Consider the following 16,451-nt stretch of genomic DNA (forward strand, 5'->3'; position numbering starts at 1 on the left):
CAGCCACAAAATTAGATTCTGTGCTTGCCCACTTTAAGGCCTAAAACTTTCACTGCTTTAACAGATGTAAATCTGATTTAAATTGCCCACATACTTGGCTGTATTACCGTTCTGTTGCCGAGTTAAACCTGCATCTCGGGATTCCCATTTAGGGCAGTTTAGGCAATTTCAAAGCTAATGAAGTCACTGCCACCGTAGACTGATTTTTCTCTCTTCTCATGACTGCAATGAACAGCAAAGCTGTGGCCCGTTACTGGATAAGCACTGGGGACTCAAGCACGTACCTGAGCCCAGTCTGGCTCTGCCCAGCAGGCGGTCGCTCATCCCAAACAGGGCCTGGTCCCAGACAGTCAGCTCCAAGCTGGACTGCCTCAGCTGAGCCGGGGTTACGCCACTGAACACAAAGGAGTGCTTCCACTGCGGGCAGGCCTGCTTCTTGAGCACTGGTGACCTCAGCCGCAGTTTCTGTTGGTCCGGCAGAGTGAGGCAGCTGAAGAAGGGACACAGGAAGCTCTGAGCTCCGTGTCCAGCAAGCAGCCTCCCCCCTTCCCCAGTAAGACCCATGACCCAGCGTGGACACGTCCGACTTAAAGTGAACGCTCTAAACCAGCCTGGAAAGCTCAAGGTCTGGCCTCGGGCCCTCACAGAATTTCTCTGAATTTAGGTCAGCGATGAAGGCTGCTGGCATCCTCAGTCTCTCCTTCCCACCCATTGGTGATAGAACCCATGAGGTGGGCACTGCCCGGGGACCGGGGCTCTATAGACTTGGGATCTCATTTTGTTCCCTTCTCCTGAGGCAAATACATTCTGAAAGCCCAACTCTCCCAAGGCCTGACACAGAAACAACAAGGTTAGGACACAGGCTTCTGTGGGGATGAGGTAGGCCATGACTTGACATTCTGTCAGCCACTGGTGGTCTGCTCGTCAGTATAACTATTGGTGCTTGCTTTTCCGTCGGAGAAACCAACACACTCGTAACCTATAGTAACTAAGAATGAAATGTGGAGCCAGGCGCTGCGGGCTCACGCCTGTAACGCTAGCTACACAGGAGGCTGCGACCTGAGAAGGGAGGTTCGAAGTCAACCTGGACAGGAAAGGGTGAGATTCTTATCTCCACTAAATTACCCAAAAAGCAGAAGTGGAGCTGTGGCTTGAAGTGGTAGAGCAAAAGGTCAGGGACAGCACCTAGGCACTAAGTTCAAGACCCAGCACCAGACGGAAAACAATGTGGAGCCATCACAGAGTGGTTTGTCCAATTAAGTGAGGAAATACTGACTTGAACCCACTATTCTTTCATACTTGATTTCAAAACTGATCGATATAAAATAAGAACTGGTACGATCTGAGTTTCTGGTTAAATGTAATGACTATATCCCATGAATTCTTGGATACTGGACTTTCATAGGAGAGCTACAGTAAGATGAAAATTTAAATGCCCTGTACTTTCTGGTATTTCCTACAGGTTCTGGGACTGGAGTACAGAATCAGTAAACCGTATTACCTCTACTAACACTTACCCCTTAACAAATGAGTTTAAGCTCCCATCTGAGCGCACAGGTAAATTCTTGGCTCCCAGAACCACCAAGCAGAGTTGACCATCAAGGGTCAGCTGATCTGTCCCTGGAAGGAAAGACAGAGCTTCCGTCAAATGCATTTCTCCTGATACCTTGAGCGGGTAGTACCAGCTCCTCAAAGCCGGCCATTCTGCCGGATGATGGTATGGCCTCCACCCCAAGAGCAGGGGGAAGGGGTACACGGGTCCTGCCCATGCACTGCCTGCTAAGTGGTCAGCGTGATACCCAGGTCAAGGTTTCTAAAGCCCTAGGAAGGCAGGAGCTGCAGAGAGGGCTGGGAGGGAGGGAAGATGGAGAAGCTTTAGTCTGGTTGAAACCAATGGTTCTGGAAATGAAGAACCTCAGCCTGCTGCCACAGAAGGACAGATAGACATGGCCACGGGTGCTGGCTGCTGGTGGCCTGTGAGATGAGAAGCAGAATTTCCTCTGTTTGCCAGTAGCAAGTCACTGAGCAATGCAGCGGAGCCGTGAGCTCTCCCATCTCCCCTCTCTGTCCTCAGGTTCATGTGCGTCACATTAGCTAAGCCTCTGTCTACGGTGCTCATGTCACATTAGCTAAGCCTCTGTCTACGTGCTCGAGGCTCTGTCCTTTCTCACTCAGCCGGCTAGTCCCCTCTGAGCCCTGGGATCCAGTAGCTTGCGAAGCCCTGGTGGTTTCTGAAAAGCCAATGCCCCCCATGCGACACACACTGGCGTTTCCCTTCTGGCTGTCCAATCTGCCACTTGAGGGAAGGCAGAGGGAGTCTAGGAGCCAGTGTCTTTACAGTGTGTGAAGTGGGCGTGAAGGCCTTGGCTGCCATGGTCCCTCACATAGTGGTTTGGGGACATACACCACCCCCTTTCCAGGCTGCTTCTCCATCACCATGTGAGTTCCTGGGGCACCCAGGATCTGCAGGTGGTGGGAAGGAAATGCTAGGAAGTCCTACAAACCTGTGCCCACCTCTATGCCTGCCTGCCTGCTTGCCTGCCAGGCTTTGGGAACCGAACCATGACCCAGACAAGTGCTCAGCCGGCCTGAGGTCACCTACCTTCCTGAGCCTCTTGGGGCTTTCTAGGCCCCGCAGGAAGGACCAATTTAGCCCGGACAGCAAGTTCTCCATTATTCTGAGGAACATTGTCTTCGCATTTCTCACCCTGTGGGAAAGAGGCAGACTTCAGAGGCGGGATCCCGCCCCTCTTCACCCCTACCTCCAAGCCATCCAAGAACCTCCTTGCTATTCTGGTTGCCTCAGCCGTGTCCATATACCGCCCCCCCCCCCCGCTTCCCCTGCAAAAGCTCTCGGGCCTGCAGAGCCTGGGGTGAGGCGGGTATGGGTGTGACACACAGTCCTTCTCCATCCTTGGACTTATCTCGGCATGCTCACCACCCCCTGTAAGCCACCGCTGACAGGGGCCAAGAAGCAGGCCGATGAGAGCAAGCCAGCCCTAAGGAAAGCTGTGCACAGATCTGAAAACAGTAAATAAGATCTGGCTTCCCCACCCTCCACCACCCCCCCCCCCCCCCGCCCACCTCAGCCATTCCATCCAGGTCATTAGGGACTCGTGCCAAGGTTCACGGTGAGCACTGGAGTTACAGAGCTCACAGATTGTGCCCCAGCCCAGGACTGGACACTGAGCTCTCCCGGCTGTGGGTGTCTGGCAGCACCTTGTCCTGACCCCCTGCTGAGCCCCCCCACCCCACCCCGAGGCAGCTTCTCTGGTCATGAGTCATTTTGCCCACATGTAAAGAAGAGCCCAGGGAAAGATGACCCTGAAATCCAGCCAATCTTTCACCCCAGGATGGGCACAGCAGGCTGAGAAGGATCCACGCACAGTGGCCTATGGCTCTAGCATAAGGAGAAGCTCTTGGTGATCACAAAGGGCCCTGGTTCCTCAGGAGCCACGCAGGCTGGCCTGTGTCCACGCTGAAGCGTTTCTGCCTGGTCTGAGATGCCCATTGAGATACAGCCTCTGCCATCCTGCGAATCTGGAAATCAGATGCCAGCGCCACAATCCTCTGCTGTCAGAGCCCTGGGGTGCAGGGCCTGTGAGCCACACCGCATTCAGTGTTGAGCCCTGATTTCTTAGCTGGCCCGGGGAGGGACACTGTTGAGATTGGCACACTCTGCTTCCGACCTGCTTGCCTTAGGAAGCTCTCTAGAGGAGGCCCCATCGGACAAGCCTGCTGGTGAACTGTGTAAGCCCAGGCCCACACCGGATGCTGCCCACAGAGGTGTTGCAGCAGGAGAGTGACTTTCACAGGAAGGCTAGCCTCACAGACATCACCTTGGCCCAGAGGGAATACCAGCAGAAGGCCCGCGTCGCGCTGTCCTCAAAGTCCCACGTGGCCAAAGGAACGATCACTTCGCCAAGGAATGCCCTCCGAGCCAGAGCGCCTAAGTGCCACACGGACACCTGCAGCTTCCGGGTGGCCAGCTGGGAAAGGTCTATGTGATACTGCAGGAACAGAGCGGAGGTGCTGAGTGGCGGCCTCTGGCCCTGCTCCCCGGGCTGACAGGGGCAGTGCCCCCCACCCCCACCCCATCCCCAGAGCTGGCTGCAGCTTGGCATGGTATGGCCAAGCTGCCTGGAGTCGGGGAGGGCGGAGGAAAAGGGTGTGCCCTCTGCCCTCTGCCCAAATTCACCAGGACCCCCACCCACAGCCCGGTTCTGTTCCCCTCCTAGGACCCACTTCTCAGTACAAGGATGGAAGCCCTAAGATCTGAACTTGCACCTGGCCCAAACCATCCCCAGCCAGCGCCATCCTAAAGTAGTAAAAGCTAGGTTTAAAAAACATAATAACGTTTGTTTGTATCTACATGTGTCCTGCTGGTACATGGGCTTGAACTGAAAGACTGAGCACTGTCCCTTAGCTTGTTGCTCAAGGCTGGCACTCTACCACTTGAGCCACACCCTCACTTCTGGCTTTTTGGTGGTTAATTACAGACAAAAACCTCCCAGACTTTTTCTTCCCAAGCTGGTTTTGGACCTCCATCTTCGGATCTCAGCCTCCTGAGTAGCTAGGATTACAAGTGTGAGCCACCGGAGCCTGGATGTTCTGTAAGAGTCTTGAGGACCTGTCTGCCTGAGGCTGCCTGCAACCTCAATCCTCCCACACCCAGCTTCCACAGTAGCCAGGATTGCAGGCATGAGTGCACAGTGCCCCACTCAGAAAACTTTTGATGATCGATTTTGTGACCTTCAACTTTCTTGTGCACTTTTCTCAAAACTGACTGGAGACTGCTGTCATAGCTCATCATTTCCCAGTCTTCCCTGATGCCCGAGGTGGCAAAGCCTGGGGAAATGTGAACGGCTGGTTTGTGCAAGGCTTTCAAATGACCGACTGGCTCCCTCACCCCCATCTTTTCCATCCAGTTCAAGTCTGGCCTGTGTGGAGATGCTCTGAATATGGACTAGAGCCATGATTCTTTCAAACTTCCTTGCAAGAGTTTTCCAGGACTACAAACTACTCACAACAGGCTGAAGAAAACCCACGGGCAAAAACAATTGTGGGTGAACAAATGCAGCCGTGGTCCTCACTAAACACTACATTGAAAGTGAACTTCCAACTTATAGGTGAGGAGGGAAAAACTGAGAGAGAAAAGGGAAGGGGTGTCACTGTCCTAAAAGACACGCACTCATCACCTGAGCTATGGACCTGCAGCCCCTCTGTCCACCAGCTTTATAACAATAAAAAAATTAATTGTGATTTCCTTGAGCTTCTGTGTGCAACTGAAATTAGATAGCTGGGGTGTGGTTCAAGTGCTAGAGCATCGGCCTCCCAAGTGCAAAGCCCCGGTTTCAAACCACAGAAACCAAAGGAAAAAATTCCTCAGAAATATGTGCATATGGTTAAAAAACACACTTTTAAAATTATATAATTAGGGCTGGGAAGGTGGCTCAGTGGTAGGGTGCTTGCCTTGCATGCAAGAGGCCCTGGGTTCGATTCCTTAGCGCCACACAGGCAGAAAAAGCCTAAAGTGCTGCTGTGGCTCAAGTGGTAGAGTGCTCGCCTTGAGCTGAAGAGCTGAGGGACAGCGCCCAGGCCCAGAGTTCAAGCTTCACAATCGACCAAAAAAGAAATTTATATAATTAAGTTTGTCTAAAATAGCCTTTAGAAACCTCTGTCTAGCATAAAAATACCTCATTAAATATTTAATGATGGAACTGGAGGTATGGCTCATCTAGCAGAGCACCAGCCTTGAATGAAAATGCTGGCTGAGCCCCAGCCCAAAAAAAGTATGATGAGTAATTTTAGGTAGCAACTTAAAATGTGTGAGGTGACATCGCTTTAAATTTTCTCCTAGTGGGCACGTGGCTTGGCAAATAGCCACATGACTGGCCTAGGATGGCTTGCCTGTGTGTGGCCCGGCTGCAGCCAGCAGCATGGACAGACGGACGTGTGCAAAAGAGGTAACAGAGCCTCTCAGGCCCCAGCCACACCTGCTGAGTCAGAGCTCATAACTTAAAGAAACAATCCCAGAGGCTTCCCCGGGGGCCGCCCGGGGGCCCGGCTTCCAGTGAGGCTGCTGCAGTCCCAGCTCTGGTCGGTAAGCGAGGATTCCAATGCCTGCCTCAGTATACAGACAGCCCTTGGCAACAGCAGGGACCCAGGAAACAAACAATGGCTATTATTATTTAATGAACTTGGGCTCTGTGCCAGCTGCCCAGATGGCCCCTGGCTGCCAGTTCACAGACACCCCTACTTGCCAAGGAAGACAAACAAAGCTCTCTCTTCTTGCCAGCAGCAGACAGCAGAGCTTGTGGAATACCTAGTTCTGGCTGAGGCCCCCAGGGCTGGGCTGCACGTCTGGCTGGGGTTCCCACAGCCAGCTCTGTGCCCAGGCCCAGTCTCCCTACCCCAAATCAGAGCAGAAGGCCTGGGCTCTGCCCTAAACCTAGTCAGATTTCTTAGCATCAAAGAACACGGGGGGGAAAAAGTCCTTCATAAAAAAAAAAAAAAGTTTTCCTTCATATGTGGAAGTTAGATCTAAATGATAAACATATGAAAATATATGCAGAATCATAATTAACAACATAAAAACCAAGAAGGATCACGTGTTGTTGGGAGAAAAGGTCAAGAGGAGCGGGGCACAGGAATGGGGAGAGGAAGGGTAGGCAATGCTCAATGTACATAGGTGAAAATGAAACCAGGTAAATCGAGGGGATGGCTAGAGGTGGGAGAGATGGGGAAAAAGACAAAAGCGCTGACCCTGATCAAGATGGTTGCACTCACAAGCTGAAACCACTTTGAGCCAGTTACCAATGGCTCACATCTATAATCCTAGCTACTCAGGAGGCTGAGGTCTGAGGATCACGGTTCAAAGCCATTCCAGTCAGGAAAGTCCTAAAGACTCTTATCTATAATTAACCAAAACAATATCAGGAAGAGGAGTTGTGGCTCAAGTAGTAGAGCACCGGCCTTGAACAAAAAACCCAAACGAGAATGTAAGGACCTTGAGTTCAAGCCCCAGGGCTGGCATGCATGCGCGCAGGCGCGCGCACACACACACATATACACACACGCGCACACACACACACATGCGTGCGCGCGTGCGTGCGCGCGCAAAAAAAAAAATTACTAGAGTTTTTCCAGTACTGCAACCATAAGCCCTTGTACTGAGACCAAAAGTCAGTGGTTTCATCTTTGGGGATTCCCACCTGACATGATTCAGATACTTCATCATTTGACCCTTGCTTGCAACAAGCAAAGCCAACTCTTGAGCCACGCTGTTTCCGGGTGTTAGGCTGAGACTCAGAGGCAGCCCAGGCTCATTTTTGTCATTTCCATTTGCTCAGAAACCATTTCTCAAAAGCCATTCTCCTCCAGTGGAGCCTGCGCTGTCCCTGTACAGAGGCCTATTTGCTGGCACCAGCCGCTGCTAGGCAGAGCCGTGGAGAAGCATACAGGCGTCTGCACTTACAGGATGTGGAAGAGCCTTGTTGAACCCGGACCCTGTGCCCAGCTGGGTTGGGAGGACTCAGCTCAGGAATAGGTGCCCAGCAAGTACCTTCAAGGTCTCCTCAAAGGTTGGGTCTGTGGTATTCTTTTGGACTCCAGTCTTGCGTTTTCCCCGGGAAGATCTGTCGGGCAGTAGATAGGTTTTCACATACCTAGGGGGCAGATGCAGGAGGACAAACTCAGAGCTCAGCATGGGGTAGCCAGAGTTGAGGGGGCAGAACGCACATCAGCGTTTTCTGCACTCTGCTTCCCACTGGGCCCAGCGACGCTTGTGCTGGTGGGCGGCTTCTGCTTCACACAGCTCTGCCAGAGGCTGGCTATGTGACCTCCCAGAATATTTCTGCCTCTCCTGCCCTTTGATGAAAACGAGGGAAGAGAGTCCTCAGTCTGCCGGGATGGCCGGGCCAAGGACCCAGCTCCCTTCTCCCTCTCCACTGATCACTGCCCTCTAGCACCCCAAAATAACGAGGAAATGGAAAGCTCAGGGAACCTCAGAATCGCCCCCTCCTGACTTTGGAGGGTCCTGAGTTTTGCTGCTGTTCTGTTTTGTTTCAGGACCTTCACTTTAGCCTCATCTTTTTTTTGCTTTACGTTTTTTCTCGCTCTCTCCCTATAATAGAATTTTACATTTCTAGCTAGGCCAGGCTAGACACGATCCTCCAGTCTATGCTTGACACATAACTGGGGGGGCATGCACCGCATCCAAGCCTCACACTGGTTGAGATGAGGTCTCTCAAAATTTTTCCCCTGGCTGGTCTTAAACTGTGACCCTCCCTGAGCTCCTCTCCCAAGTAGCTGAGATTACAGGAGTCAGCCATCACATCTGACAGCCTCTTACTTTTGAACTTTGATGTAAATAACATCATTCATATGTGTTCTTCTATTACTTGTTTTTTTTCCTGAATATAATACTGAAAGTCATTCACAATGCTGTAGGTAGCCTCATTGATTTATAATCCTGTATATTATTCTACTACATGAGTATCACAATTTATTATCTTCCCTTTTTGCCTTTTTTTTTTTGCTTTTTGCCTTTTAGGTGTTAAGTTTTTGCAATTACAAGCAACTCTGCTTATGATGACTATCCTACATTCTAGTTGTAGCTGAGCAAGAGTTTCTCCAGGCATAAAACCGAGAATGAGAGGGTGTGTGCTTGTTATGTAATGTACAGAGCCAGAGAACTTGAACTCAGGACCTTGCACATACTATGTAAGTATGTGACCACTAAGCTACACCCCCAAGCAGTACATGCCCTTTCAACTCTGCTAGATCATGCTAAGTGACTAATATAGTATGAGACTACTCAAGTTTTCTATTTCATCTCATATCAGCTCAGTTAATTTATGCTTTTTTAAAAAAGTATCCACATAGAACTGGAGTTGTGGCAGAATGTCAGCTATGAGTGAAAAAGGGTCTAGGAACAAAGAAAGTTGATATGAGCAACAACCTATTGCTTTACCCACCATTGCTCTTTAGCTTGGCAATGAAAAAAAAATGTAATGATGAGGTCCTTGCCTTAAAGCTATATGCAGAATATTCAATGCCAGTTCTGATTTGAAAGGAGCTTATTGTTTGTTTGCTTACTTGTGGCACTGGGGCTTTGAACTCATGGCCTCCCCTTAACAGGCAGATATTCCATAACTTTAGCCATTCTCCCAGTCGAGAGGGGGGAGGGGAGGGGGAGGGGAGGGGGAAGGGGGTAAAGGGGGGAACTCTCTTAGGAGAAACTAGAAAATGTATTCACCACTTTCTGATGGCACTGGAGTTCCATAGACACACAAAAGAGGCTGTCGTGTTAGTTTATTTTCCCTTTTTTGAAATGCAAGCTTTAACGGCGGAGCCTTGCAGTGCTCAGCACATAGTCTAACTCTGGAGGAAAAGGCCAGCAGAGATGGGTGGGAAAGAAGAATGTTCACAAATATGCTACTGTCAAATTCTCTATAAGAAAAGTCATCATAAATGATCAAAAATAAGGAATAGCTGGGATGGATAGCCAATGGAGAACTTTTTCAAATCTATTTAAAATAAGTGCTTTGGGGCTGGGAAGGTGGCTCAGTGGTAGAGGGATTGCTTTGCATGCCTGAGGCCCTGGGTTCGATTTCTCAGCAACATATAAGCAAAAAGAAGAAAGCCAGAAGTGGTGCTGTGGCTCAAGTGGTAGAGCACTAGCCTTGAGCTGAAGAGCTGAGGGACAGTGCCCAGGCCCAGAGTTCAGGCCCCATGACTGGACCCCCCCCAAAAAAGGGGAATATAAATATAAAATGTGTGGTTGGGTATTCATGGTTCATGCTTGTAATCCTAGTTACTCAGGAGGCTATGATCAGAGGACCACAGTTCAAAGCCAGCCTGAGAAGGAAAGTCTACAACATTCTTATCTCCAATAAACTACTCAGAAAAAGCTGGAAGTGGCACTGTGGCTCAATGGTAGAGCGCTAGTATTAAACAAAAGAAGTTCAGAGACAGTGTCCAGACCCTGAGTACAAGCCCCAAACAAGCACACACACACACACACACACACACACACACACACACGCACGCACACAAAAGGTGCACATCTCTGTTAGTGATCAGGGAAATGGATATTTAAATACTATTTAAATAGTGATGATATTTCATATCAGTCGGGGAATTATTTAGTCTATGAATTATATATGAGGCAAGATTTTAATGTTGTTATTCCTTTTTTTTTTTATTTTATTTTGTTGGTCATAGGGCTAGAACTCTGGGCCTGGGTCAGCTCTTCAGCTCAAGGCTAGCACTCTACCACTTGAGCCACAGCACCACTTCCAGCTTTTTCTGTTTATGTGGTGCTGAGGAATTGAACCCAGGGCTTCAAGCTTGGGAGGCACGCACGCACTCTACCACTGAGCCACCTTCCCATCCCTAATGTTGTTTATCCTGTATGGAAGTCTTTCAACTTTCCAACACCATTTATTGAAGCCTACCTTTCCCACCGGCACCCCCACCCCACCCCCGAGTACTGGCTAGTAATAGCCCCTTGATAGATTAAATGTTTATGTTCCACTAAAATTCACAAGTTGAAACTAAAGCCCCAGTGTGAGGGTCTTTGGCGGGAGCTCTGGGGGTGATTCGGCCTGAGTTCAGACTTCAGGAATGGGATGAGTCATCGGAGAGCAACCCCGCACTTTCTTCCATGTGATGACAGAAACCAATGGGCATCCGGAAACCAGGAGCTAGCCCTCAACAAACACCAAACCTGCCAGCACCTCCCATGTGCCAGCACCCACAACTGTGAGAAATTAATCTCTGTAATTTAAACCCACAGACTTACGTTACAGTGACCAAATGGTCTAAGATAACCCTTGACCAATCAACTCCCATAAATACTAAGCTCTAGCTGGGCTTCTGATTCTGTTCTGTCTCCCAGTGTGTGGACAGCACAGCTTTACTGATATTCCTTAAAGCAAGTCTTTTATGATCATCTTAGATATTCTTGGACTTTCCCTTTTCCATATAAAACTTGAGAAATCTGTACATAGATCATCTTGTACTAAAACTTTTTGAAAAGAGACAAAACTTACGGATTGCATTTTCTCTTCTTTTCCTCCCCATAAGCAAGATTCTTGCAGGTCCTGATGCATATTTCTAAAGAATGGGTTTTAAAGCAATAACGCACGGCAAATTCTATTTCTCCAGTGACATTGACATTGTCAAAATTACCCATCTCCGTGCAAGTGCTGTTGATGCTAATTAAGCTTCCCTAGAACCAAAATGACAGATATAATAATTATTACTTCACAGTACATTTTTTGGCAGTTCTGATTTCAAGGTATCAAATATATCACAGTTCACACAGAGCATGCGTCCTCCCCATAATGCACCAGCTTGTGCTTTGCCAAAGTAAGGGGCCACCTGTTCTAACTTAAAGAGATGAGGTCTCCTGAGAAGACCTTGTCACATGAGGGTCATGGCCTAGCAACAAAGGCTGTCCAAGCCCACTTGTTCACACGAATCACTGGCAATGAGTCAAACTATCCTGTGCAGTTCTACAAAACCTGCGTCAGGACCAGACTGCATCCCTGTCAGGACATGAGGCCCCCACCAGGTGTGGAGCCACTGGCCGACACTGGAAATCACACAGACCTCAATTCCCATGCCAGCTCATTAGCTCTGTCAAAGTCTTACTGGGGAAAGTAATCCTTGTCCCTCAGGGTGGTGGCCAGGACAGAGTGAGGCTTGTGATGTGTGCAGAGGTCACACTAAATTGTGTTTCAATTTTTATGGGTACCTAAAAATAAAACAAGGAAACTGCCATCGTAAACCGAGGCCCTTCGAGCTTCGAGGATGGGTAGAGATGAGTAACACCAGATGTCTGTGCTGAAGGATAAAATAAACCACCTTATCACTATTAAATTTGCTCTCACAACTGATACCATTTGCATGAGATCAATCTCAGTGCTGATTTTACAGAACAGAGAAGCCTAATTGGTTTCAAATTCCTAACTAGACCTGCCACACTACAAAACACCAAGGGAAGAAGCTGAGAAAGTCTCTGGCCAAGTTTCAGAACTGCTAAAGAGAGAGAGAGAGGCAGAGAGAGAGAGAGGCAGAGATAAAGAGAAAGAGAGGCAGAGAGAATGAGCAAGAGAAAGAGAGGGGGGAGGGAGAGAGAGAGAAGAGGGAGAGAAAGAGAGAGGCAGAGAGACAGAGAGGCAAAACCAGACCAACAACTCCTCAGAAATCCTAGAACCTGAATGCAGCCAGCCACCCCACACCCAGTTAACTGCTGGTTCTGAAAATTGTCATCTGCCAATGACATATGACTGCTTTAAAAATGTGTACACAGTGAAAACCACACAGGAAGCTGAGACAGCATGAATGAGGAAGGTAGGCACGTGATTGGCAGAAGTAAGCTGTGGGGGCGGGGAGGGGAGGATAATGAGGGGGATGAATGGAGATCCGAAGAATTCCCATCATTAAAACAGCACTCAGCCAGGCACAACTACTCAGGAGGCCGAGATCTGAGAAACTCTGGCCTGACAGACAAATCCATGAGACATTTTATCTCCTATTAAATTGTAAAAAGCAGGAAGTGGAGGTATGATTAAAGAGGCTGACCAAAAAAGCAGAGCAAAACAACACAAAGCACTCATCTTGGGACTTCACATTGAACTGTGTTCTACCAACTTCTCTGCCAAGAATAAGTTGAAAGTTGAATTAAACAACCAAAGTGCTCCAAGACATTGTGGAGCTACCAAGACAACCAGAATGCTAGGGTCCAAGATGCTAACGAGAAGAAAAGCAATCGAGGTCCTTCTGGTGCTCTGAGCACCTTCTCCCACAGGCATTTGTGCAAGGAGCCAGGCAGGCAAGTCCACAAGACTCTTCATTCCAATTAAGTGCACGCTCACACATGCACGCTCACACATGCACGCACACACACACACACACACCCCAGAACTGGTAGAGAACTAGGAACAGCACCTCAATGCTGAGTTCAAGCTTCAGGACCACCACAAATAAATAAATAAATATTGAAGTTGGTGAAATGAAGAACTCTACAAATTAATTTAGGATCATACATAGCTGATTTGAACACAGGAAGATAAGTCAATAGAAAATACCTAGAGTGGGGGCTGGGAAGGTGTCTCAGTGGTAGAGCGCTTGCCTTGCATGCTCAAGGCCCTGGGTTCGATTCCTCAGCACCACATAAGAAAAAAGCCGGAAGTGGCACTGTGGCTCAAGTGGTAGAGCACTAGCCTTGAGCTGAAGAGCTGAGGGACAGTGCCCAAGCTCAGAGTTCAGGCCCCACGACCGGACCCAAAAAAAAAAAAGAAAAAAAGAAAATACCTAGAGTGAAGCTGGGCACTGGTGGCTCACGCCTGTAATCCTAGGTACTAAGGAAGCTGAGATCTGAGGATCAGGATTCAAAGCCAGCCTGGGCAGGAAAGTCCGTGAGATTCTTACCTTCAATAAACCACCAGAAAACCAGAAGTGGCACTGTGGCTGAAGTGGTAGAGCACTCTTCTCGAGCTGAAGAGCTAAAGAGCTAAGGGACAGTGTCCAGGCCCAGAGTTCAAGCCCCACGACTGACACCCTTCCCCCAAAAAAACCTTAGAGTGAAAAGAAAATACACAGAAAATATCTAAGTGAGAAAACAAGGTGAATAGAAAAGTGTGAAAAATATACTGTACATAAAGAAAAAGTATAATATACATTTGAAAAATCATAAAGAATAAAAATGGGGCAGTGATGTATTTAAAGAGATCAGAGCTAAGAATTTTGCAAAAACTAACAATGACAATAAACCTCAGGTTGAAGAGTGAAAAACATTTTTATAACATGGAATGACACATAGGCCATCAGAGTAAAATTACAGAAAATCAAAGGCAGGGGCTGGGAAGGTGGCTCAGTGGTAGAGCGCTTGCTTTGCATGCATGAGGCCCTGGGTTCAATTCCTCAGCACCATGTAAGAAAAAAGAAAAAAGCCGGAAGTGGTTCAAAAGCTGGAAGTGTGGCTCAAGTGGTAGAGCACTAGCTTTGAGCTGAAGAGCTGAGGGACAGCACCCAGGCCCAGAGTTCAGGCCCCACGACCGGACTCCCCCCCCCAAAAAAAATCAAAGGCAGAGAAATATTAATGGCAGAGTGGGGGGAAGATACATTACCTTTGACAGAAGAAGACATACTACCTACTGCTCAAGAGAAGTGGCAAAAACCAGAAAGATCTGACAAATCCCAAAGCAATCACTGGAAGAGGGAATGGAGGCAGACCATAGATCAGGAAAAAAATAGGTAACACGAAAAGTAGAAAGCAAGTAGGTAAGACAGATTTAACCCAAAATATATCAGAAATTACTTTAAAAATACAAGTATTTCATAATGATAAAGGAGTCAACCCACTTGAAAGCATGAACGAAGCATAAATATAGGAAAAACTGACAAATAGTCATTTTTATATACTCTTCTTATAAGTAAAACAGATAAATTTGTTAGTAAAGGTATAATTGACTTTAAATAATACAACACACCTGACTTCATGCTCATTATAAAATATTCCTCACAGCAAATGAAGACTTATAGGCACTCTAACAAAAAAAAAAATTGCCACAAGGACATAAAACAAGTCTCAGGGTTGTTACATGGATTAAAACAATAATGTAGATGAAATTCTGAGCACATTGCCTACCTGACCCAGAAGCATTTTAAGGAGGTAACTACTATCGGTTTGTTGTTTTTCTTGTTTGTTTGTTCATTTCGCCAGTCCTGGGGCTTGACCTCAGGGCCTCAGCCCTGTCCCTGAGCTTCTTTCACTCAAGGCTAGCATTCTTAATACTTTGAGTCACAGCACCATTTTCGGCTTTTTCTGAATAGTTGATAAGAGTTTCATGGACTTTCCTGCCTGAGCTGACTTCAAACCACAATCCTCAGGTCTCAGCCTGCTGAGTAGAGAGGATTACAGGTGTTAGCCACCTGTAGTAGCCACTACTATCATTATTAATAGTATTCGTATTGATGATAACATGTATGTACATGATGGTACTTGAGTTCCACAAACTGAAAATGAGAGGCTAACTTTGTTACTCCCCACACTGACAGATAAGGAAACTAGAACTCAGTGGGTTAAGTCACTTGGCTGAAGTTACAGAGGGTTAGGACAACCATCCAAGACTCATGACTTAATAACATTGACCCTCTAGGTACAAGGAAGCTCAATCCTTCATGCCATCATCTCTACATTATTTTAAATCAAGATACTTTAAGTGCTCATTTATTAACTTCATAAACATTTCTAGAAGACTTCCTAGGAACCAGACACTGAACAAGGTGTTGGAGGAAACATGGAAAGCAGAAACTCCCAGTCCCTAATCCCCTGGAGTTTAGTCTAATGGACGAGATGGATCTTGCTAGACAAAAATCCAGCTAGAGAAGTAGGGACAAAAACAAAGGCAACCTTGAAAATAGGAAGAAAAAGAGTAGATTCTGAAGGGATGAGAGGTCAGCAGTGTTGGATGCTGGGAAAAGGTCAGGTGAAAGGAGGTCAAAAGTCATGACTGGACTCTGTGATGTGAAGGTCACTGGTGGAGGGTGAAGGGGTGAGACCCCCATCAGCAGGGTGGGCTGATATATGAATGGAAGAAAAAACAAAGGTATGACAAGTGACAAAGGACTCTGGAAAGTTTGGCCAAAGAAGGAAGGGGAAAAAAGGTAGCTGGGGAAGAATGGACAGTTATCCAAAATATTAGAAACCAGGATACAATAAAGCCACCAGTACAACCATGTTCATTGCAGTACTATTCATCACAGTCAGGCTATGGGATCTGCCTCGATGCCCTTCTGTGGATAAATGGATCTAGAAAATGTGGTATGTATACACAATGGAATTTTATTCATCCATTAGAAATGATACTGTACCATTTGTAAAGAAATGGAAAGACCTGGAAAAGTTATATTAGGTAAAGTAGGCCCAGAGAGATAAAGAATATGTGTTCTCCCTTGTGTGGAAGCTGGATTTACCCTGTCAACTTATAAGTAAGTGTGTTGAGTTCTTATGTGTGGAAGCCGGATCTACCCTGTCAACTTATAAGTAAGTGTGTTGAGTTCTTATGTGTGGGAGCCAGATTTACCCTATTAACTTATAAGTAAGTGTGTTGAGAGGTATGCAAACATTTACAAGTACATTAACTGACATACAGTAGATTCAAGAGATCTCAAATAATGGAATTCCTTAGGCAAAATCAAAGTTCAGCAAAATAAAACACCAGGAAATGGGTATTTGAAAGGGGGTGAGGTGAGATCTAGGGGAAAGAGATGGACAAATGAAGAGAAGAGCTGGGGCAGGGGGATGCAGTCAAGAATCCAATGTAGCCAGGCACCAGTGGCTCACGCCTGTAATCCTAGCTACTCAGGAGGCTGAGATCTGAGGATCACGGTTCAAAGCCAGCCTGGGCAAGAAACTCCATGAGACTCTTATCTCC

General features: G+C 47.5%; 1 protein-coding gene across 3 annotated transcripts in view; it reads right to left on the reverse strand.

Annotated features, from left to right (window-relative positions):
• Positions 1-16,451, reverse strand: part of Sytl3 (synaptotagmin like 3) — a 66,767-nt gene that overhangs the window by 12,907 nt on the left and 37,409 nt on the right. For all 3 annotated transcript variants that reach the window (XM_042702063.1, XM_042702062.1, XM_042702064.1), the window contains 6 exons: positions 11,058-11,236; positions 7,565-7,667; positions 3,840-4,010; positions 2,603-2,708; positions 1,518-1,620; positions 285-490 (listed from right to left, as the gene is read on the reverse strand). In XM_042702063.1, coding sequence (XP_042557997.1) covers positions 285-490; positions 1,518-1,620; positions 2,603-2,708; positions 3,840-4,010; positions 7,565-7,667; positions 11,058-11,236 — 868 coding nt within the window. The remainder of the gene's footprint in view (positions 1-284; positions 491-1,517; positions 1,621-2,602; positions 2,709-3,839; positions 4,011-7,564; positions 7,668-11,057; positions 11,237-16,451) is intronic.

Source organism: Dipodomys spectabilis, unplaced genomic scaffold (assembly GCF_019054845.1).
Source record: "Dipodomys spectabilis isolate Male_0828 unplaced genomic scaffold, ASM1905484v1 ptg000302l, whole genome shotgun sequence".
NCBI lineage: Eukaryota > Metazoa > Chordata > Mammalia > Rodentia > Heteromyidae > Dipodomys > Dipodomys spectabilis.